This window comes from Mycteria americana, chromosome 7 (genome assembly GCF_035582795.1).
Source record: "Mycteria americana isolate JAX WOST 10 ecotype Jacksonville Zoo and Gardens chromosome 7, USCA_MyAme_1.0, whole genome shotgun sequence".
In the NCBI taxonomy this organism is placed as follows: domain Eukaryota; kingdom Metazoa; phylum Chordata; class Aves; order Ciconiiformes; family Ciconiidae; genus Mycteria; species Mycteria americana.
This window is the reverse complement of record NC_134371.1, coordinates 23,940,729-23,965,120: the sequence shown is the minus strand read 5'-3', so window position 1 is coordinate 23,965,120 and position 24,392 is coordinate 23,940,729. Positions and strand designations below refer to the sequence as shown.

Here is a 24,392-nt window from a genome sequence, read left to right as displayed (position 1 = left end):
AGCATCAAAAAATTTCCTCTTGCTATGAACTTATATTCTCCAAGAACTGCTTAGGATAACTGGTTAGAAAACTAAATATAACAAAAGTAATGAAACAAAAAATGTCCCTCAAACATGTTAAAGTAGCATTATTAAGGAAAACAGGTGTTTAGTATTCTGGTTATAAAGGTTACTGTAAATTGTCACAAACACTAACACAAATTGTAATGCTGAATTAGTTTATTAATACTAAAGCAAATTTATCAAATGCCAATTTCATATAAAGTTTTCTGTGTACTTTGGTGGGGCTTCTAAAGATTAATTTCTTCTAGTAGTAAGTCTGGGATTTGCTATTAGAAACTATACAAAAAGTAAATAATAAAAGTAAATAACCACTATAGAGAACCAAATAAAAGAAATACTTCCATACATTTAACTCTCGCTCACTACTCATCTTCCTCTCAGTGTCACGGGAAAATCCACAACAGACTGGGAAGCGCTGCAGCTTTATGGTGTTATCCTACCCAGCGAGCAGAAATGACCCCATTACTATTCTTCCTTCTGTCATCTCCAGAGCAGGTTGCAATAGGACTTTGTGCCTGAGTGCTGCTTTATTTCACTCCTTTTCCAAGATGCTGTTAAATAAGTATTATGAAATAGTACTGTTTTAGCATAAACAAAGTTTCTAGAAACTTTACTCCCTGCTGAACAGTGCCTACAAAACGTAAGCCTCTTTTGTATTTCTATGACAACTGAGAATTAGGCACATCCGTTTATCCAGCCTGATTTTTTATACCAAAGTAACTACCCCAAGTAGTATCTTCCAGATAAGAGTTTAGATTTACAGCACATCACTATAAACAGGCCGTACCAATGTACATTAATCATAAGTAATGACAGTATCAAAAGATGCATGTTTCATGCTAAGTTTACTGTGTAGAAGATTTTATGGTTTTGTATGACTGAAAACAGCAGGTGAGCCAACACACTTATTTTAATGTAGTTTGGTACCTTCCTGTTAAAACTCCAAAGCTTTAGAAGTTTCACTGATGTAGGCTTACATAAAAATATTACAGACGAATACCAATCTCATCTCTAGGTTACAATGAAACTCCTTATCGTTCAGCTCTCCCAACCTATACTGTATAATAGAAAAAAAACAGTTAGACTTGCTGGTAGCTTCTATGACATCAATTAAATGTGACACCAACTCAAATATGCAAATTTTCCCTTCCTGCAGATATGGACATTAGTCATTAGTTTAAAGACCATACAGCTCTCATCCACAGGGAAAAAACCCCCAAAAACCAACACCCCCTCCCAAAAACAAACCCAAACCTAAACACCAAAAAAACCCAAACCTAAACCCACCAAACTAAAAAATCCCAAACACCAAAAAAAACCCCAAAACCACCCCAAAGCCCAAACACCAAAAAAAACCCCCAACCCCAAAACCAAACACCAAAAGAAACCCCCAAACCACCCCAAAGCCCAAACACCAAAAAAACCACCCCAACCCCAAAACCAAACACCAAAAAACCCCCACCAACCCAAACACCCCCTTACCCCCCCCCGAAAACCGAACACCAAAGAACCTCCCAGCAAACCCCACACACCTTAATCAAGGTGACAGTTTTTAACTCACCGCCTATCTAAGGTTTCTGTCCTATGTATCTGAAGTCTGTAAGCATGAACCAAAGAAAATTCCCTGGGCTTTATGTTTTTTTCCGGAGACGGCCCCAATTTCCTTTTCAGCACTGGACAAGAGACTAACTTCTATATATTACTGCATTAATGTGAACAATTTCAAGACACAGGATTGCAAATTTTTTGTTTTGGGTTTTGGAAGGTTTGTCCAGGAATCAGCATTTTCTCTACTTCATTAAACTTGTTCTAAGGGCATAAAGTTACCTACACATCTAAGATTTAACAAAATGAGCCTGATGAACAGTTTAAATTTTACTGCATAATACATACACAACATCAAATACATAAATAACAAAACCCACTTTGACTGCTGAGGAGTCAGTCCTCCTTTGTGAGAAAAATGGCAGCTATTTAAAAAAGTAAAATGATGTAAAAATTGCTATCAGAAGTGAACAATGTTGGAAAATAATTACAATACAATCTCATGTTCTAACCACCTAAGATGCAACAAGAGCTTACATTAATGTAAGTTTTCATTTCTTCACTGAAACAACCGCTGGCAGACCTGCTTTTACGAACATGGTTAGTTAACTGGATTATTTAATTTCTTTTATCATCCTTCTATGTGTGACTACAAACACATAAAAATCACATGATAAAATTCTGTACTGAAGTAATAGTAATGGTTTCCCTTGAACCCACAGGAAGCCAGAATCACAGAATCACAGAATCGTATAGGTTGGAAAAGACCTTTAAGATCATCAAGTCCAACCGTAAACCTAACACTACCAAGACCACCACCACACCATGTCCCTAAGCACCTCATCCAAACGTCTTTTAAATACCTCCAGGGATGGCGACTCAACCACTTCCCTGGGCAGCCTGTTCCAATGCTTGATAACCCTTTCAGTGAAGAAAAATTTCCTAATATCCAGTCTAAACCTCCCCTGGCGCAACTGGAGGCCATTTCCTCTCATCCTATCACTTGTTCCCTGGGAGAAGAGACCGACCCCCACCTCTCTACAACCTCCTTTCAGGGAGTTGTAGAGAGCGATAAGGTCTCCCCTCGGCCTCCGCTTCTCCAGGCTAAACAACCACAGCTCCCTCAGCCGCTCCTCATCAGACTTCTGCTCCAGACCCTTCACCAGCTTCGTTGCCCTTCTCTGGACACGCTCCAGCACCTCAATGTCTCTCTTGTAGTGGGGGGCCCAAAACTGAACACAGTATTCGAGGTGCGGCCTCACCAGTCCTGCTGGTGAGTCCCTAGTCCTGCTGGCCACGCTATTCCTGATACAAGCCAGGATGCCATTGGCTTTCTTGGCCACCTGGGCACACTGCTGGCTCATATTCAGCTGGCTGTCAACCAACACCCCCAGGTCCTTCTCTGCTGGGCAGCTTTCCAGCCACTCTTCCCCAAGCCTGTAGCGTTGCATGGGGTTGCTGTGGCCCAAGTGCAGGACCTGGCACTTAGCCTTGTTGAACCTCACACAATTGACCCCAGCCCATCAATCCAGCCTGTCCAGGTCCCTCTGCAGAGCCTTCCTACCCTCAAGCAGATCAACACTCCTGCCCAACTTGGTGTCATCTGCAAATTTACTGAGGGTGCACTCGATCCCCTCATCCAGATCATTGATAAAGATATTAAACAGGAGTGGCCCCAACACAGAGCCCTGGGGGACACCACTTGTGACCGGCCGCCAACTGGAGGAAACTCCATTCACCACCACTCTTTGGGCCCAGCTGTCCAGCCAGTTCTTTACCCAGCGAAGAGTACACCCGTCCAAGCCATGAGCAGCCAGCTTCTCCAGGAGAATGCTGTGGGAAACAGTGTCAAAGGCTTTACTGAAGTCTAGATAGACAACATCCACAGCCTTCCCCTCATCCACTAGGCGGGTCACCTTGTCGTAGATCAGGTTGGCCAAGCAGGACCTGCCTTTCCTAAACCCATGCTGGCTGGGCTTGATCCCTTGGTTATCCTCTACATGCCATGTGATGGCACTCAGGATGATCTGCTCCATCAGCTTTCCTGGTAACGAGGCCAGGCTGACAGGCCTGTAGTTCCCTGGATCCTCCTTCCTGCCCTTCTTGTAGATGGGTGTCGCATTTGCTAATTTCCAGTCAATTGGGACCTCCCCAGTTAGCCAGGACTGCTGGTAACTGATGGAAAGGGGCTTGGTGAGCACATCTGCCAGTTCCTTCAACACTCTCGGGTGGATCTCATCAGGCCCCATAGACTTGTGAGTGTCTAAGTGGTGCAGCAGGTCCCTAACCATTTCCCCCTGGATTATGGGGGCTCCATTCTGGTGCCCGTCCCTATCTTCCGACTCGGGGGGCTGGGTACCCAGAGAACAATTGGCCCTGCTAATAAAGACTGAGGCAAAGAAGGCATTAAGTACCTCAGCCTTTCCCTCATCCTTTGTCACTGTGTTCCCTCCCCCGTCTACTAGAGGCTGGAGATTCTCCTTAGCTCTCCTTTTGCTGCTAATGTATTTGAAGAAGTCTTTTTTGTTGTCTTTTACGGCAGTAGCCAGATTGAGCTCTAGCTCGGCTTTCTAATTTTCTCCCTGCACAGCCTTGCTACACCTTTGTAGTCCTCCTGAGTTGCCTGCCCCTTCTTCCAGAGGTTGTAGACTCTCCTCTTTTTCCTGAGTTCTAGCCAGAGCTCTCTATTCAGCCAGGCCGGTCTTCTTCCCCACCGGCTCGTCTTTCGGCACCTGGGGACAGCCTGCTCTTGTGCCTTTAGGACTTCCTCCTTAAAGAATGTCCAGCCTTCCTGGACTCCTTTGCCCTTTAGGGCTGCCTCCCAGGGGACTCTGTCGACCAGTCTCCTGAATAGGCCAAAGTCCACCCTCCGGAAGTCTAAGGTGGCAGTTCTGTTGACCACCCTCGTCACTTCTCCAAGAATCAAAAACTCTATCATTTCATGATCGCTCTGCCCAAGACGGCCTCCAACCATCACATGGCTCACAAGTCCTTTTCTGTTCGTGAACAAGAGGTCCAGCGGGGCACCTTTCCTAGTTGGCTCACTCACCAGCTGTGTCAGGAACTTATCTGCCACACACTCCAGGAACCTCCTAGGCTGTTTCCTCTCTGCTGTATTGTATTTCCAGCAGACATCTGGTAGGTTGAAGTCCCCCACAAGAACAAGAGCTAGCGATCGTGAGGCTTCTCCCAGCTGCTTATAGAATGGTTCGTCTGCCTCATCAGTCTGGTTGGGGGGTCTGTAACAGACTCCCACCACAATATCTGCCTTGTTGGCCTTCCCCGTGATTCTCACCCATAGACACTCAACCCTGTCGTCACCATCATTAAGCTCTAAACCATCCAAACACTCCCTAACATACAGGGCTACCCCACCACCTCTCCTGCCTTGCCTAACCCTCCTGAAGACTTTATAGCCATCCATTGCCGCACTCCAGTTGTGTGAGTCATCCCACCATGTTTCCATGATGGCAACTATATCATAGTTTTCCTGGTGTACAATGGCTTCCAACTCCTCCTGTTTATTGCCCATGCTGCGTGCATTGGTGTAGAGGCACTTCAGCTGGGCTGTCATCCGTGTCTCCTTCATAGAAGAACAACCCTTACGTGCTTTGAGGTGTTTCACTGGTGTTTCCCTCTTGGCTCCTATTGCCTCAGTATCCCCTAACTCAATTCTGCACAACTTCAAGTCAACAGTTATCCTCCCAGAACTCTCAGCCTACTAATGCTAGGAAAACAAATACAAGGACTTTTCATTGTTCCACTTCAACTAAAATGTTAATTTTATAGGTTATAATTAACTGGGGTGGAGGAAGGGATATCTAAGATCTTTGTTCAGATTAAATATCAAAAGGACACCATCCTATGCTTACCTTCCCATGACATGTATGTAGAGATTACCAAGCATGAAAAAGGAAAAGAAAATAGGCAAGACTTTTTTACTTCATGTTCAGTCACCTTCTGTGAAGGGAATTCAACAGAAGGAAAATCAAAGGGGTAAACAGTTCAGCAATCATTGCATTGAAAGTCAACATAAACAACAAATACATCAGAGCAGTAATGAACAATCTTTTAGGATAGCTCTCCATAGGATGGATGGCTTTACCTTCACCACTTCAGAGTGCTTGAAAGATGCATTCACTGAATTAGAAGAGGTGTGCAAAAACTGTAGTGACAGATGCCATACGAGTACCTAGACAAACATAAATCATATCCACCTGGTTGAGTGAACTACAGGGCCTGAAGATGCAGCTTTACCTCTGTAGTCAGACAGCCACTCAAATACATTGTGACTTCAGGAACTTCTCCAACAGCTGAGTAACTGAGCATGCACAATGATCAGTCCCCAAATAAATGCTGAATGATCTCCACACATCACATCTATAATAAACATTTGGTACCAAGACCTCAAGATACAATTTCACTTCTATAGAGTTCACTGGATCTGGACAAAAAGAAGGAAAGGCAGTATCCTGACAGCTATGAAAATGAGTATTTCCCCTAGAAAGGAAGGATAAAACCACCATCTTGAGAGTAACAATGTGAATAATAAAGTATTGTAGCTCTGCTCATAGGACACCTTATTCTGAAATGCTGTCATCCGAGCTGACTTGTGCCATGTAACATGACTGGGAAGGAATGGTTCTCTTCAGAGATGCTACAAAACAGATGACTAGGATTCCAAAGTCAAATACAAGGCCTAACCCAAATACCACTGCAAGCAGAGGATGCACACCCCTTATTCCGCTGGGTTTTAGAGTAAGACAACAAAACCTGTGGAACAGAAAGACGCCTACACTTCTTCCACTTAGAAAAGCATTCCTTAAATTCAGAAAAAGGTTAGGACCTAAACTGTATGCACTGATAACAGTATTCAGAAAATTGAGTTTTATGTAACAGAAGTGTTTTCTTTAGGGATGTGGTATGTCTTTAGATGTCTTAAGATTTATGCTTTTGCTGCTTTGATTTGCACCTCTGCAAAGTGCACTCTACAGCTTTAATTCTTTCTGAATGCTAAACCACACATGCATCCCTCTTCATGCATCTTTCAAGGGTAAAGCCCAATAGAATTAACCAAGTACTGCTCTATTTAAACAAGCACTGCTTTAAATCTTGTAATGAGAAAATATCAAAGATTTGTTTCCTTTTCATTTTTTAGGTTCAGTTAATTTTAACTAATGTCTGTCAATATTTATGGTATATGTAGTGAGTAACTACTGCTGATCTGATCCTATTCCAATCATGTATCTGTATTGCCATACACACTATCAAAACAGTAGGCTCAAACCATTTTTTTTTGTGTTGTTTTCAAATTCCAGTTATCAGAATTGTTGCAGGAAAACAAACTGAAGTCTGCATTTATGCTGACTTGCTGTTGTTACAATCTGTTCCTATCCCTTTCTTGAAAATATCAGTCCATTTTAATCAGATGCAGCCCTTGAACAACATAAACTTCCAAATTCCCAAGGCTGGTTAGTTACTAATTACTCCTTGGACTTCTCAGCTCTGCTGCCCAGCACTGCATCTGACACAACCCATTGTTTGTGTCACATTTTTCCCCAAGTTTTCGTAAGACAGTAACTCATTGTCCTTCACCTCCCTCTTGCATCTGTCTTGTCACAGATAGAAACATCTTGTCTTTCATACCCCCCTCCTTTGCCCTCTACCCCTTTTGGTCTTATCTGGAAACTTGGTGATGTAAGTATCCTCCAGCGGCAATACTTGGGAAACAAGGTTTTAAACATCCTACATAGATTGATTCTAGTACTATTTCTTTGGACTTTATGGTCAAATGAGAAATACAGTCAAGGAGAAATAAAAGCATCTGGCATTAGGTATTAACAGACTGGAAAGGCACTTGCCACAGCCAGCGCAAGTTTCAAGAAACAATTTTAAACCAAGGGATTGAATCTGAGAAAATTCTAGCTATGTGTGAGGATGTGTACAGAGTCAAATTCACATGACTAGAGACAAAATCCAGATAAAGAGAATCATTAGAGTTATTCAGTCACACGTAGCGTCTGTTGTATTTAAAAGGCAGTATGACAAGATTTGTCAACTGATATTAACAGAAAAAGGATGAATTACTTGACACATGGCAATGAAACTGCAGATACTGCTTGAAGTATCAGAAACTCAATAAAATTCCCTACTTAAAATAGGGATGTATGAAGAATAAGATTAGACAGCATTTGAAACTGAAGTGATGTGCAAAAAGCTGGCAGACAGAATTACTGGAGATGCCAGTCAGGGTGCACATCAGGGGTAGTCATGTCATTCATAACAATGAAACCTGACTGTGAAGTCAACTCCAGCAAAGCTATTGCACAACTCATTGTTTCTGCCCAATTTGTGATTGAGCAGAAATACTGAAGTAGCACCAGAAGCAAGTGATTCTCACAGCCTAGGAAACATCACCCCTCATGCTAGTTAATTCTTCACTCATGCTAGTTACCTTTTCAGGCATTCAGTGTGTATGTTAGCTCACAAGTGCATTGTTCTCACTGAGAAGGGAATCAATGTGAACACAGCAGACCACTACCTCACTTCAAATAAGCTTTAGTCAGGTATAACCATTGTCCTCCAGGCCCACTATCAGCTCCCAGTCTGCAACTAGAGCTTCTTCTCAGCAAATAAGCTCCAATTTCTCCTCACCTTCCCTGGGTAACCGCAGAAGTGGAAACGGGACTAAAAACATGAGAGAATGACCAATGAATTTCCTGTGTGGGAATGGTTCTGCCATAAAACAGGCATCCAGAATCGACCAGTTTTATAGCGTGTTACCAACCCTTTCTGTTTGAGAAACTGTCTTCACCATAACAACAAAGACCATATACTAGATTTATGTATCCATACATATAAATACATGTATCTACATTTACAGTTACTTCAACTAAAGCTACCTCTACTTGGGATGGGTGAAGCTTCCACAAGCTAATTGAGGATTCTTGCTTTGCAGACATCCTGGGTTAAGCATTCAGAAAGTGCAATGACGACACTGTAGGCAACCCAGACATTACAGAAAGTCCCCTTCTTTAATGCATGAAGTACTTAGACTAGTAAGACTCCCCACATTAAACTAAGAAGTCAAAAGGCAAGTCACATCCTATCCAGAACTAAGCACTGATGTTAGAGAGATGCAATGTAATGCACAACTTTCATTTCAGCCTTTCAAAATTTCATTTTTAATATGATTATCACTAGACTTGTTTAAGTACACTGCTCTGAGTAAGGGGTGGAGTCTTGTTATGCAGACCCTGGAGCAGACCACACAATGAATTGTGATTCAGACAGAATCCTAATTCATTTTCCAGTTCAATCCTTCTTTCAAGGTAAAGAAATAAGTTACTGGACTATAACATATGACTTAAACAGAAGTACCAATTGGTCTCACATTACCTTTCTACTCCTTGCAGACCTGGGCAGCAGAACCAGTCATAAAATTACTGTGAGAAAAGCCAATTCAAAACCCTTTTCAACCCTTTATTTCTAGTCCTGTGGGAGCAACAAAATAATTTTACAGTTACAGGACAATAGAGACTTGTAGAGGCAACCCTCAGAGCCGGCTGTGTAATTCTTCCTCATGAAAGCCAAAGTATTCTCACAGTATATGGCGAGCATGTAGTTGCTGCTTTTACTGCACAACGGTATCGGTGGGTTACCAGATTCTCCTCCCCTCCCCACAACTTGACAGCCAAATTCCTTTTACTATTATTTTCTGTTCAGGTTCCTACTGAACCACCTCCCTAGGAACTTCTCTGTCAGGTTCCAATAAACTATGATTCCCTTCCAACCTCTTCCAGAAACCTATGTGTATATTTTAGCTGCCAGATGGAAAAAAAATAAAAGCCTCAGCAACTAAGTAGTTGATCAAGCTTAGAATTCAGTGTTTCTCAGTAGCTTTCCTGATTCTTGCTGAAGCTCCTGATGTTACCCACCTTTCTTCTTTGTTGCTGAAACTTTCTAGCCTGCTGACATCTAGCTTTTCTGATCTCCTTTATGAGGAAATTATTTTGCTAGGGGAGATAACCTGTACCTCTTAGTGAAGATGGATAATGAATAATTAACGTTTCATCTTTTCTCCAGTTTCACCCGGCTGTCAAAACTGCTAACTGTAACACTTCTTCATATTAAAACACAATGTATCATAAAAGCATGAAATTTGAACATAAATGTTTCTTCTCGGTTTCAAAATTGTGAAGCATACTCTTTCACAAGGCTCAGTCTGTTCCATGAATATGATCCTAAAACTGCGGATAAAACTTTCACTTTATTTGCATGAACACTCATTATGATACTTGTTTATGTACTGAGCCAAAGGAAGAGGTAATGCTAGACTTTCTGTATGGAATATGCCATTAAATCCTCAAACTGAATGATCAATAAAGAATATTAAAATTAAGCCAGCTATAAAGTGACAACTTATCTATAGCGAGTGTTAAAAATCTTTCTTCCTTTTCACAGTAAACCTCCATGTGTGTGTGATCCTAACAACACCTTACTGACCTGTTTGGTGCAGGTGATCTCTAGCCAGCTCAAATAAACGCATATGCATGTTTGTGATGGGGTTAAAGGAGCCACAAGCTAGAAGAATGAGAGGTATCCTGCTCTTCATTTTGACATCAAAACATTAAAACTCCACCCTAAAGGAAAAAAAAAATTATTAAAATAAAAGACAAACTTGACAAAGAGCAGTCTGCCCATTGTTCCTCAAACTAAAAGGAGCACTGTTTTCAGAACTGTGTATTCCCGGAACACTGGTAAAGTATCAGAAGATCAGTCCTCTGTATCATCTCAGCATACAGGAAGTACTAGCTCAGAAACATATGTGTTCTTTGATATTAATTAGGAGAGCACCAACAAATTCTGTTTCCCCACATACAGAGATGGCTAGAAAGTATTTCTAGAAATTCATATTGTCACTATTATTAAAAACGGTCCGATTTTCTACACGTTTTTTATTTTTAACCTGCTTTTGTCAGAAAACAACATTTTGTTCTGTCTTTCTGTCAAGCCCCTATTAATAACTTTGGAACCTGTAGGCCTGCTACAAAAGCAGATTTTTTTTTTTTAATAAGTTCTTACAATGGACCTTTGCAACATATGACAAAACCCCACATGGAACACCCAAACCTACAGGTCTGACTTCCTTAGAGGTGGGCAGGCAGCAGCTGGTGGCCAGCCAGCCAGCCGGCACATACTTCTAGCCAGATTATCAGCAACTGCCCGTATAGTTTCTTTGTTGGATGGCAGAGCAAGTGGTGGTGGATCAACGACAGGGAACAGCAGAGAGGAGAAACTATAGCTATTACAGGAAAACACCAAGGACATTAAAAAGCTATGAATAGGGTGAATGGGTGGTGAGCAATACTGTTAGGAGCCTTGCAGGTGCATTTACAAACAACCCTTACACAATTTAGTTAAAATGTCAGTCATCTCAATAAAAATGCAGCGGAAATCAGTTTAAGTTAGTCACTGTGCTTGGAGCTACTTATTTGCATAGCTCTTTTTACAAGTGATCCAGAATATATCCGGCATGATAAAAACAGTTTTGTCCCACATATGTATCTGTGAATCCGATATTTAGATGGGGCTCTCTTCTTTTCCTAGGATTTGAAATCTCTACAATGCTCACACCTATGTATCATACATACACCATTCTCTTCCCTTCCCCTGGCCTCGAGCCCTCTCCATCAAGTCTAAGAGTCTTCCTGCAGAAGACACTTGCATTCCAAACTTCAGAAGCCAGTCTTGGGTTAACAGATTGAATCCAGTACAGATTCTGTGCTCTGTTTAGCCAAATCCTATTCTCCATCTGCAGTGTACCAAAGCACTGTAGCTCAGAGCTTACCTCTCACTGTTCCAAGTCCTTATATTCCCTTATATTTTTTTCCCTTTTCTTACTTAGAAAAATTTAACAGTAATGGTTAAATCAATATCAAGTTGATGTTTTATAGCTGCCAACTCTTATCAGTTCATTTACAGAGGATTTATAACTCTGAAGACTAGGACTGTACCATTTAACAGCATTCAGTGCACCTAGCAACAGTTTTAATATTTTCACTTGTGACATGTTGGCAGTTTGCAAATTTTTTATAGAGAAAATTCTTTGAAGCATATGTGCTATCTGTACCTTGACCATCTAGTACTGAATATAGACATTAAGATTCTTTTATACTGTTTTCATTTTACTTTACTCATTTCTCATAACTCCCACCATACTAAGGGAGATACTCTGGGGGAGAAAAGACTCGCTGGCTGAAAGCCATTGAAAGTTAGCAACAATTTTATGGTCTACAACTGTAGCAGCTGTAGGAAGCACATTTCACAGCACTCTCTCTCTTTACTCTGATTTACTATCCCTGTATAGACACTAACAAACTCATATGTGACAACTGTATGCAAACTTTACCGGTTCTTTATTCAGAAAAATCAAACTCAAAGTGTTCTTTTGTTCAATATCAGCAATTCTGTAAATGTATCTTCATTGTATGGGGAAAGGTCTTTTTGCTTTGAAACAGGTAGCAAAACATTAGTATCTGTGATTAACTGAAGAAGAAATCATTGCTAGAACACGTCAGTGTTCTATAGTCCCAACTTTTTGCTAGATAGATTCTGTTGCCACACAATAGTCAGTGCTGAACTCTCAATGATACATCAATTAATTCCAGACTAAGAATTTCCTAGAAACAGAAACTTTTTACGGTAATAACTACAACAATGTTGCTCAGCATCCAGCCCTGCAAACAGGCTTATACAATCTTATATGACAACCTAAAATCAATGACATGGTCATATAACTTTACCCAATTGCCAAGCAGTACCAGTCAGCACCTCACTCAAACAAATCCGTGTTCAGGGGGAAGAACACATACCCATTCTTCCCTATTACACGTATCAATAGCAGCTTTAGCTCTTACATCTGCTAGTTGACGGCTCTGATATCCTCTCTTCTGTTCTGATGAAATGTAGTTTACACTTCCTTTGCTGTTCTTTTGCCATCTTAAAAGTTATAAACTGAATGATTTCTTTTGTTTTTTAAAAGAAGCGTTTAATTCTACAGACTTCTCTATTTCTCACCTGAATGTGAGGTGTGTTGGATGGTTTGATTGTAGCTCTTACTCATTTATACCTCGGAGACTCTAGGGAAAGACTTCAACTGTAATTCTTAATGATAACCAGACGGTACTGCTAATGGAAACTCAAAAACCAAACCAAAACAACAACAACAACAAAACACAAAAAGAAAAAAATTCAAACCAAGAATGTACTAATAGTAAACATGTAGCAAAGAGGCATTTCAAAAGATGTTTTTATACACATATACACCCCCCCATATATATAAAATATCTATATATGTAAATAAAAATCAAAACAGCATCATCTTTATTCCTACTATCCCCTATATAGTGTATCCTAAACTTATTCAACAGGTATAGTACAACTTTTAAGATTTCAAACAAAACTTTCTGATTCAGCTGCTATCTTGGCTGTTATTAATTAACTTAAAATCATTAGAACACCACCCAAAATAACAGAAAAAAAGAGAGTTAACTGATTTTTCAGCTAAGCTCTCTTGAGAAATCAGAAGAGAAAACTCTAAACACAGAACTTTAAACAGAGGAGAAAGCCTCTTGACCTTATGTGACACAGTGGCAGCCATACTTCCTTTAAGTGCTACAGCATCCCAGTGTTCCTACAATTACAGGCTTCTACAAACATGCAGTTCAAAGTCATGTTCATTTTACCTACACACATGAAGCAGACTGTCCTTAACTAGTTTCACCAACTGAACACAAACTACAAACAAGTAGATAACCGTGCTGTTATCAGGCATTTACTGAGTGTGCACATTATGCCAGTGGAATACATTCCCATTTCATGCATTCCATAAAAATAAGCCATTAAGCCAGTCCTGAATACTTCAATAAGTTGTCTCTCTTGCCAAATATCCTACAGACCAAGAAAGCAGTAGCTTCTGCATCAATTTAAATATGCTAATACCAATTTGCACCTATTAGTTGCGATATGTTTGCAGAAAGTCACCCAAGTGTAACATCAATAATGTACTTTGTTAAATAAATAATCTGTGATTAATTTGTTCCCTAGCAATTGTCCCTACACAACGCATATTCCATTAACGGCGCCCCAGAAAACACAGAAGTGTTTCCTCTTATTGCTGCTCCCAAGTCTAGCTAAAATATGAAGTACTTCCGAAGAAGTTGTGCAGGGATAATTCAACTGTTAATCCAGTCTTGTTGCAAGGCTGCAAAAAGAAATTCCAATTAAGTTGAACATGTATCTTGATCTCTAACAGGAAAGGAGAATTAAAAACGCACAATGCACATAGATTGGGAGGGGAAGAAAGGACAGACCGTGACATCTAAAAGAGGGCTGCAACCACGAAAGGCAACTTTCTCTCTGGGATTTCCTTGGTACCCAACTTTTAGGAGTGCTGCAATGTAATGGTGTTATCAGCAGCAGAAACGGCAATTATTCAGCCCTTCTAGAATTCCAGCCCTTATCTCTGTGCTTCCACTTCCATAACTGTCAAATCAGAACTAACGTTCAACTATTTCAGAGGCTGGACCTGGCTTCACACATACCTTAACTGAAGTGATCGGACCTGTAGATACCTTCTTCATGTCTTCTTCTCCCTAATTCTCCCTATTACATCTGTGACAAACTACTGCTTTTATGTATAAGCTACATACACGCAAGTGCTCCATAATCATTAAATGATCATCTCAAGAACCCTTTGAGGGTGATTAATTCTATAAAGGAATCACTTTTGTACTTACAATCACTCTTGCATCAAAATGTTCTACCTACCCAGGAACTGAAAGGAAGAGAAAAATCTAGATATAAACAGGCAGTATTTATTTTGAAGAAATTCCAGTACTGGTATCACCCCTATTTTAACAAACATACTATATGCATTACAAGGAACAATGCATTGTTATACACATGCAATTTTAGGACCTTTTCTGTCCTACCCAACAGCACTGTGCACCTTCCCAGTATATTTAGACATTGATTAAGCACAGGCTCCAGAGAAGGAATGCAACGAAAACTTCCAAGAACAGGCGCTTTGTTTCACATCATTTTCTCAGCGTTCCCTTATTGAGTTTACAAAGCGGTATTGTTAACAAATCAAATTTGTTATAGGAAAAAACCCAACCTTTTTCTTTCACAGTCTCTCTCTCTCTTGTTAGTCCTAATCAGTAATTTTTAAATGTTGGTGCTAAAAGAGACAAACCCCCGCAATTCTTCATTTACTGCAACTGCTAAACTCTTATTCAAGAAGCAGAAATAGTAAATTGTATGGTAACATTTTATATTGATTAGGTATTCACTACCTGGCAAAACAGTCTCAAATCCTCAGTTTCTTGAGAGAAAGGGCAGAAAATCACTGAAAAGTTACATTTGTACTGATGCTGTCCCACCCCCGCATAACTACTGTACCTCTGAACTATCTTCATATGATTGAAGTGATTTGCTGCTGCTGTGCTTAAAAACAGCAGCAGCTGTTGCATCCTTTGCTGCTTTGGAACATTATAGGTATTGTTTCTAATGATGAAAGGGATGACTTGAAGAATAAGGTTTGAAGGAGACAAGTTACAGTGTGTTCCCATTTCATGCAAGAACTGTGTATGGCTCCTTCTGGTGAGCGCTTCTGAGTCCGTGTGCTCTGCCCTGGGCACAGGTACCAACAGCCTTGGCCAGGCAGGTGTCTTATAAATGCCAGTTACCTTACACTTGAGTGTCTGCAGTTTAGAAAGCTTTCAACAATACGATACATCATGTGGCTATACATACGAGGGCAGATACCTTCAAATGACGAGGCCACACGTAAGCTATATGAAAAAGGTTTTATGATGGAAAAATCATTGTAATTTTCAATAGAAAACTCCTGCAAGTTCTTTTTCTGTTGCCTATATTTCTACAATATGTCAATAATAGATGATGTTACAGATGACCACAGTTAAGTTCTGCTGAAAGTCAGTAATTAGAGCCGTATCTGATTAATTATCAGAAGCACAATGGAGTGCTGAGCACTGCAGTCTGATTCATGAGCTGTTAAATTAGTAAACTGGAGGACAAGACACTGATACATGCACACTGCGAGGCAGGCTCACCCTTGAGGTAAAATTTCTGCAAAGAGCAGAAATAAACTGAATCCTAGCACAGGATAAAAGTGTTATCACCTCCTGTGAGGGTGAATCTAGACTAATTTAGATGAAATTCAGATTTGAACAAGTTCAAAGCTGCCCACATCCATTCCTCTACCGGGCCACATCATTACCTCCTATAAATTCATGTAGCTGCACTGAGCCCAGCTGAGTTCTACCAGGTGACATTAAGGATGTTGCTGTTGCAAGACATATTTTCAAAGTCAGAAAATAAAAAGTACATTTTAGTAGCTGGCCCAAATCATAGTAAACCACAATACACAAATATCCCTTAAAGATATGACTGGATATCAGATTTTCTCATGCTATTACTAATGGGAGCCACTGCCATAACAAACGTTACTCCAGTCAGTAAGTTCCCAGCACGTGCTGTCACTGAAATCAATCCTCCACAACAGTGACAAATATTTACCTGCATATCCCCACCTTCCACTTTAATAATGAACATAATACAAATATCTGTGTGAGAGAAAAAATGAAAAATGTATAATCTAGGGTGATATTTTATTTGCTCATCAGAAAGTTACTCAACCCAGCCAAGAAGAATTTTACAAGGTGCACATAAATATTACATATAGCCTAATATGACACTCTAATCCTCTAAACCAGCTTTTTCAGGGCCACATGATGGATCATATTATTGTTAAATTCCAGTGACTCAGATGCATTTCGTTTCCTTGACTTTCATTGGAAAACCATTAACAAAGTATATGTGTGATAGGATACATGGTTTTCTATCAGATTCAGCATATCCGAAGTATGAAGTTGCCCCTTCCAATCCCCACACCAGACTTTTAGTCAGAAAATGCAAGTCCCATCACAGTTTCTAAATCAGCTTCAAAGAAACCCCCAAACCTAATCACCTCCAAGCTTGTTCCAGTCTTCACTAGAGTAGCAGCTTATACAACTTTATAAAAACCATCCGGGATTTTGTACATGTATCTGTGAAAATGGCCCAAAGCACAACAAATATTGTCTTTAGTAATGCATAGCGATATTTTGCTTAAGATAGAAGATCATCTTAATTTTGGGGTACTCGCCATTTTTTCTTCAGCTTTGTCCAGGCAGCAATTTTCTCAGCAAATGGTAGTGACCACAAAGCTATCCACGGACAAGTTACCTCACAGAAAACTGCAATATGTCTGTGGCCCAAATTCCAAGTGCCTGGGTGGCTAACAGAGAAAGCAGCCTCAGCTGAATTGTCTCTTCCTCTCCTCAGATTAGAATCCTTCAAATCACAGTACGATACTTCATTCTTGCAATTTTTTTATTTCAGGCTATATCAGTGGGGAAATTCCGTTTCACAGAAAAGCCAAGAAGACCTCTTCATCAGTTACATGTCTGAAATCAGTTTAAACATGATTTACACTTATTCTGTCCTTCTAATGATTTTTTCCTTCCAAATAAAAACTAGTTCTCTCTTTTTCATTTCCATTCCCAACCATTTCTGCTCCATTGCTAAAAAGAAACTATGGTAGAAAGGCACTAAACAAGGAAATTCACCATAAAAAGTGCACATGGACAAAGCATGAAAAATATAAATAATAAAATAACCAGAGGACTCATACAGTCTGAAATACAGGCTAAAATTGAATCTCCAGTCAATAATGAACCTGGTATCATGTTAAATGATTTTCAAGCACAAAAAATTTGAGCAGAATAATTCCTTAGCACAACCTTAAAAAAATGGTATTCTCAACAACACAAAACAGTGCCAGTGAATTCAGGCCAACTACAAAATAGTTTTTTAAGCCTGAGAGTTGTTGCAGGTTTATAACCAGAATTACACAGTGGGACACAAAAGTGTCCGGTCCCCAGAGCCTAGCTGATAAGATGTCCACAGAGATAGTCCCATGATAGTATTCTGTAGGACAAATTTTCCTCAATATTCTTAATGTGGACCCTCATCCTGCAAAATAATCATGCTTACAGGCTGCCTATTGCCTGAACAGCAATATGGAATTCAATAACTCAGCAACATGGAATTCAAAAAACACCATTCATGTACATCAACAGTAAACTCGCATATTGTTAACATGCATATATACGTGCATTTACTAAATATTTTGAGGTTGTCAGACTTATCTGTTGTCTTTGCAGAGTAAAAATGTAAAGATAAACCACAGCATAATGCTCTTATGTTCTTTCCCTGTATTCTCTGGGAAAATCATTGAATACTCCCCATTTTGTAAAAAAGGCATTTCATTCTAACTGCCCATAAAACATTCAGCAATGCGTAGACACAGAGCTCTGTAGCAGTTTCATCTGTTTACATAATCACTTGACAAAGCCAATGACACTACACCAACCCAGAACTATGCAGAAAATAATTTTTAAAAGACCAGCTTGGCAACTACACACATTCAGTGTTTGCTGGGTAATGCAGGATCTCAGCATTCATTACACAACAGCAGGCCCTGCACCTTTGTGTGGCATTTCAACAAGGTCAAGAGAATCCAATCAGCTCCTGGCATCTTCTTGTATTCACTGCAGTATGATCTTTATAATTACTTATCCAATAATCCCTAGTGATCTCTCAACATCTAACACTGAACTCCTTTCCTATTCCTTGTGCCCCTTATCACACTAATCAATAAGCTTTTTATTCTTCTACAGTTGTATAAACTATTCTAAGTAACCAATAGTCATCCTTCTATTTGCATGTATGAGTCGTCATCCAGAAAGAGCAATATATTGATTTCTAGAAAAAGAGGATACATGCAGAACTGCAACCTAGGGTGCCTATTTGTAAGCAAACAAACTGCTGATTTAGTGAAAGCACTGACTTGTCTGTCAAAACAAACTCTTACTAAAACTTCAAGAGTTCCTTTTGAGAAGCCATTCAGAGTGATTTTTCTTCTATCAACGTCTTCTGCAATTTTCTTACAATTAGCAAAATACATTTAGCAGAACCTAAGGCAAATCTAGTAACAGAAATACAACTTGCACACGAATGGTAGATATTTAAGCAGCAAAGAAAGCATCTTCAATCACTAAAATCTTTTCTTATAAAGCTGGCTTTAAAAAGTAGCAAACTAATGAAACCCCTAAAAGTACTACTGCAGAACACTCAGATGCAAAATAATCATATATAGCAACCTCAGGGTAATGCGGGATTTCCAGAATATCCAGCAAGACCAAAGTCAAAAACAACATCCATAATCCCACTGCTTACTTTTCTGTTTCAAAAAAGGGCTAAGTATTTGCTATCCACTGTATTAGGAACAACTAACTCCTGACACTGTGTAGTTAGGAAAGAACATCTCACTGGCTCTATGGTTATATGGAAGAGGTCTTCTAGCAAAGTAAAGAATTAAAATAAAATGAAAAAATTGACTAAGACGGCTATCTTCCTATGCTTCAAGGTTTACCTGACCACCTCCAGGAAGCAAGAAGGAATTCTTCTGCAATATATAGAACTGCTCAGTTTGTTAAGTGCATGATAGGTTTTCCATTTTCCTCTGAAACTTCATCTATTATTTACCGCCAGAGGCAACAAACCCAGCTCAACAGTTGAGGTTAATAATGAATATATAAAGCTGCTGTTTGAAACAACATGCCCTCCTGCACCGATTCAGTAGCATCGCAGTACCCCTAAGTGTAGCATGCTTGACAGCGAGAAGGCTATTTGCAATTAAATTTTTAAGCCATCAAAATGAAAAGCATTACGTGCACTTCTTACACTAATGTATGAATTTGCCTGCTAACACTGAGGATTTTGCATAGCAATGAGGCAGTTTAAGTAAATGGCTCCTAGGCTCAAGAGTTCACATTGCTTGTTGTCCTTATATTTTAATTAAATGATCAATTCAGAATTTCTACTTGCTTCATCTTGTACAAACAAAGAATTCAAGGAAATTATACAAACACGTATGTGCCCGGCCTATTGTCCAAAATGGTTTGCTTGCTCTTTAAGAATCTCTCACCTGTACAGGGATTTCTATCTATCCAAAGAAAAAGAAGTGAGATTCTGAAAAAACTACAATGACATTAGGTACCTAATTACCATTGCAATCACATTGCAACTATCACCCTAAATGTTTGTAACTTATAATAATTGAAACAAATATTAATAACCATACAGTTATACCATCTTCAAAACTTTGACTGCATCTCCTCTGTTTTTTGGTGGCAGCCAAAAAACTAACAAAATGCTGGGCATCGTGAGGAAAAGTACTGAGCCCATCACACAGGCTATTGTTTTAACACTACATAAAACCTGGATGGGCCCACATCTTTACTACTATGAGCAGTTCTGGTCTCAGCTCAAGAAGGGCAGTTCAAATGGTCAAAGAATGGAGCTACCACTGTTCAAGAGAGGCAAAAAAAGTCTGGGACTGTCTGGTTTGGAGAGGAGGAGCTTGGGGAGATTGAGATTTACAAAATGATGAAGGCACTGGATAAACTGAATGCAAAACTTCTCCCTGCAATGTTAGATCTACGGGGCAGTCAGTGAAAGCAACAAACATTTTACAACAGGCAAAAGCGTACACTGCAGAGGATACATGCATGTATGGTGTCCCTAATGAAGCAGCTGTGGCTGGTGGCAGGGGACACAAGGGGAAGCAAGTGGCCAGGTTAGTTTCCCTAAATTGCATCTCCTCTCTCCCTTGCCCGAGAAAGCTCGCTGGGCTGGACAGGCCATTAGTCTGACACAGTATGGCATTTCTTACGTTTTTTAAGATCTCCATTATATTTTATAAGCCTAATGGCTAATTTCTTAGTTTCTTCTTGTTACTATTAAGAAAAATACACAATGCTTGGTGAGCAAAGGGGCTTCTACAGCATTTTTGAGTGCTGCATTGCACTAAACCAACAATATGGGGGAAAAAAATTGTTGTGAAGTTGGCTCTTGAGATTCAGGCAGCCCTCCTGCAGGGCAATAGCACCCTGCTACGGGCAGGGCAGACTGCTGGGGGTTAACAGCTTCACCCAACCCATTTAATCTGCTACGCCAGATGCAGCAGTAGCTACTCATACATTTTATGAATTAAGACCTTAGAAATCATCACAGCAATGAAATCCGATTTGCCTCATTAAATTATTTTAAAAGGCAGAACCTCAAATAGCTCTAATTCCCCTTTGACAGGACTGCCACCTCTCATGTCCTCAGTGTCCCCCTCAGACATGTCTGGGCTTCTCTAAGGTCTTTTAGATCATCTGGACACTAATTAGCTTATCATAGCTACGCTAAATTCTAAAATTTGCACTTTTGAAGTTAAAGGCATGAAGCCAATGTATTGCTAGAATCATGCAATGTAATCATGCAATGTAACTAGACTTAAGTAGCAGATAATAATGCCTGAAAAATGACCTACTCGCACACATTGTATTGCTACAAAGGTTAAAGAAAACAAATATCAGGGATCATTTATAAAACCAAACAACAGCTGTTGTGCAAGGGGGGGAAAACAACCTCTTAAACTGAAGTAGAGGAGAAAGATGAGTAAGTTACACGGCGAAAGCCAGATATCCTCATCTTCTTTAACTCTCACGGGCACGTGAGTAGGTGTTCTGGGGAAAAAAATGAAAAAAAAAAAAGCTTTAATTTTCTATTTTAAACATATATATATATCTCGTCCTGGATATATGTTCATCATGTATTTGACATGGAGAGTACGACAGACTTCAGTCCCTGAATTTAAAGGCCTACACGTTTTTCCACAGTGTTCTAGGGATAAACTGGCACTACCCTCAAAGCCGACAGAAACTCCTCCAGCCCCGCAGCTCCGCTCGTTTCGTCAGTTCCAGCCCGTGGGGTGCCACGTCCGTGGGCACCCAGTGAACACCCGCTCCTCCACCCGGCGCCCAGCTCTGCCCCCGGCGGCGCCGCGTCCGGCTCCCCCTCTCCCCCTCCTCCGGGCACTCGGGGCGGGCACACCCGCCAAGCCGCGGGCCCGGCCCTCGCCCTGCAGAGGAGGCCGCGAGGCTCAGGCCCTCGCGGGGAGGCGGCGCGGAGCCGCCGGCCCAGGGCCGCCGCCAGCCCGCCGCGCTGCGGCCTCCCCGCCAGCCCCAGCTGCCTGCGGAGGGACGAAGCCCCAGCTCAAGCGGCACGGCGGCTGCCGCAGGGCCTCACCCGGCCTCGCCGCGGGGGCACGGCGCCGCCCCAGCTCCGCGCCTGGACACCGAGGGAAGGGCCGCGGCGCAGGCGGGGGGCACCGCTCGAGCAAGCCGCCACCCTGCCGGCTCCCTCCCGCCGCCGCCGGCAGCGCCGCCGCCTCCTCCCCTGCTGCCTTCCTTACCGCGGCTGGCGGGGCGCCGGGGCCGGGCCGGGCCGGGTCAGCCTCCGCCGGGCCCGCTGCGGCCGTGCAGGACAAGCGCGGGTAGCGCCGCGGGTTGCGGCGGCTGCTTCCCCCTTTCCCTCCCCAGTGCCGCTCGCCCTCCGGCCTGGCTCCGCACTGCCACCTGCTCCTGCCAGCGCTGCGCCCGGGACACCGCGATTTGTCCTTTCCCCAGCAGTGTTAGGCGTCCTCCTCTTGTTAGAGAGAAGGGAAGTTGGTGTTTTAACTAGCTCCTTTATTCACCTGAAGGTGACGTTCCAAACTTTTGGCTCCCTGCTGTTACTTCTCTTGTTAAGGCTGGGCTCTGCGGCTCCAGGGTTGTGCTCTCGGGGTGGCGAGGCCGACTTGCAACCAAAGAGAATTTGTGAGTTCTTGTGGCTTTCTCAGAGGCTTGGAATAACGAAGGTCAGCTTTCTCTGTTTGATGAATAGCCTCATAGAGTCACCTTCTTCTCCGTCAGCTACTGAGTATTTTGCAAAATACACAGATGTCATAAAGTGTGTGTTAAATAGGTTGTAGCAAAAAGTGAAGTCCAGTGAGTTTTAAGTCATTTGCTTATTCTCTTTAATTCTTAGGCACATAAAATCCAGTTTCTTGAGACGTCAGAATGTCACCAGCTAGTTTTAGAATCTACCCAAAACCTCCCTAGTTTTTATAATGTTAAAGGGAAGCACAACTATTCCTCTTGTCTGACATTGTGGTAAAAAATAAATAGCATCGTGGATTGTATTTTTAAGCTTTACTGTGTAAAATGCACATGCAAACAATAAAAGTTCACCGCTGCATGAAGGCCGTGAGCTGTACTTCAAATCCTTGGTTGGCCTTGCCAAAGGCTGGCCAAGGGATGGTTTCAGCACTTGTGTCTTTGGCTTGTGACTGGGAGCAGGGTATATACTTTTTAGGCATAACTTTAGAAAGTCTGAAATAATAAATTAGACTCCCAAGACAAGGCACAAGCTTAAAAAACCCCAATGATCCAGGTAAGTATATAAAGTATCATGTCTTCTGCTTTTAAGCGTATATAGGTGTGGTTTTGGGTCTTTCTCCCTAATGCTAAATTTCTCACACAAGCAGATGATCGCTGGAGCTGACACTTTAGGATGATACAAGTGGCAGTGGGGCAGTGCTGAAACTGTTGTTTACCTGTGTGTGGCTATGTGTTTCTTCATGACATTTCCTTGCTCTTCTCTGGTCCTACACTGTTCCCATTAAGTTTTATTTTAGAATACAACTGATAATTTAAGATGGTAGGGAAATACTGTTGTTAGTGGTGGAGTGATTTTTTTCATCGTTTAATACAGCAAAAATGTTGGACAGAAAGACTACACAAACAATTTCTTACATATAAGCAGCCAAGACTATAGGTGCTCGGGCTTTAAAATCCTATAGGATTATATAATGATGAAAAGCCAGATAGGCAGTTTTGAAATTAACTACTGTGTGCATGCGAATAATCTTTCTTATCAAGGGATCTACAACATTATAGAAACAGTAATTCCCCCAACTCCCTTTGAGGGAGAAAAGTCCATTTTAAAAAACTTTATGAAGCTGACATCCTAGTGCATAATGGATCATTTATTTTTGCTGACCAGGCTTACTAAACATATAAAGCTTATTCTGAAAATGAGTAGCTAGAATTAAAACCTCCTCGTTGTAGATTTTGAATTACTGTTATGTGTTTTATGAATAAATAAGGTTCCCTATAAAAGGAAATATCGTGCTTCATTTACAAAAAAGAAAACCAATCCAAAGATTAAATCTTGTGCATCAAGCTTGAAAACTAAGAGTGAGCGTCTGAGTGGACACAAGTTAAAGTGGCTCCACTGATCTCAGTGGGAACTGTTCTATGCTAGCTGAGGATCTGTCCTTCACCATTTTTGTTGTAAACTGAATCATAGTTGTAGTAATAAGCATTTCTTGCTTGTTGCCTTTAAACATAAGCTTTCCGTTTCAAATTAGAGTTTTAAAGAAACTTTAATAAATCAAATGCTTTTTGAACTGACTTGTATCTAGAATAATTTGCTAATGGTAAACAAACGGAGCAGTAGGTCTGATCCTAAACTGTGTTCTCCATTGAGCCCTCTTGAAGTGGATGAAATTGCAAATCGTGCAGTGATGTAAAAGAGATGGTATGGGAAGAAGTGAGTATCAGACAAGAAAGTGTGCAAGAAGTGAAGCACTGAGATGCCACACTGCAAGGGAAGAACAAATGAGCACAGAAAGTTCGAAGATGATTATGAAAGATGAACTAATTAAAACCTGTCTTCCAGCAATTAAATTAAGACAAAGTTACCACTACGAAATCATGTAA

At 41.0% G+C, this 24,392-nt stretch overlaps 1 protein-coding gene across 4 annotated transcripts in view; it reads right to left on the bottom strand.

Moving 5' to 3' along the window:
* Window positions 1-21,251, bottom strand: part of LOC142412345 (retinol-binding protein 1) — a 51,431-nt gene extending 30,180 nt beyond the window's left edge. For 3 of the 4 annotated variants that reach the window (XM_075507393.1, XM_075507391.1, XM_075507395.1), the window contains exons 1-2: window positions 12,688-12,802; window positions 10,114-10,250 (exon numbers count right to left, since the gene is read on the bottom strand). In XM_075507393.1, the coding sequence (XP_075363508.1) occupies window positions 10,114-10,222 (109 nt within the window). In that variant the 5' untranslated portion in view covers window positions 10,223-10,250; window positions 12,688-12,802. Of the gene's footprint in view, window positions 1-10,113; window positions 10,251-12,687; window positions 12,803-21,216 lie in introns of those variants that run through there. The other variant, XM_075507392.1, reaches the window with a different exon arrangement.
* Between the last annotated feature and the right edge of the window lie 3,141 nt (window positions 21,252-24,392).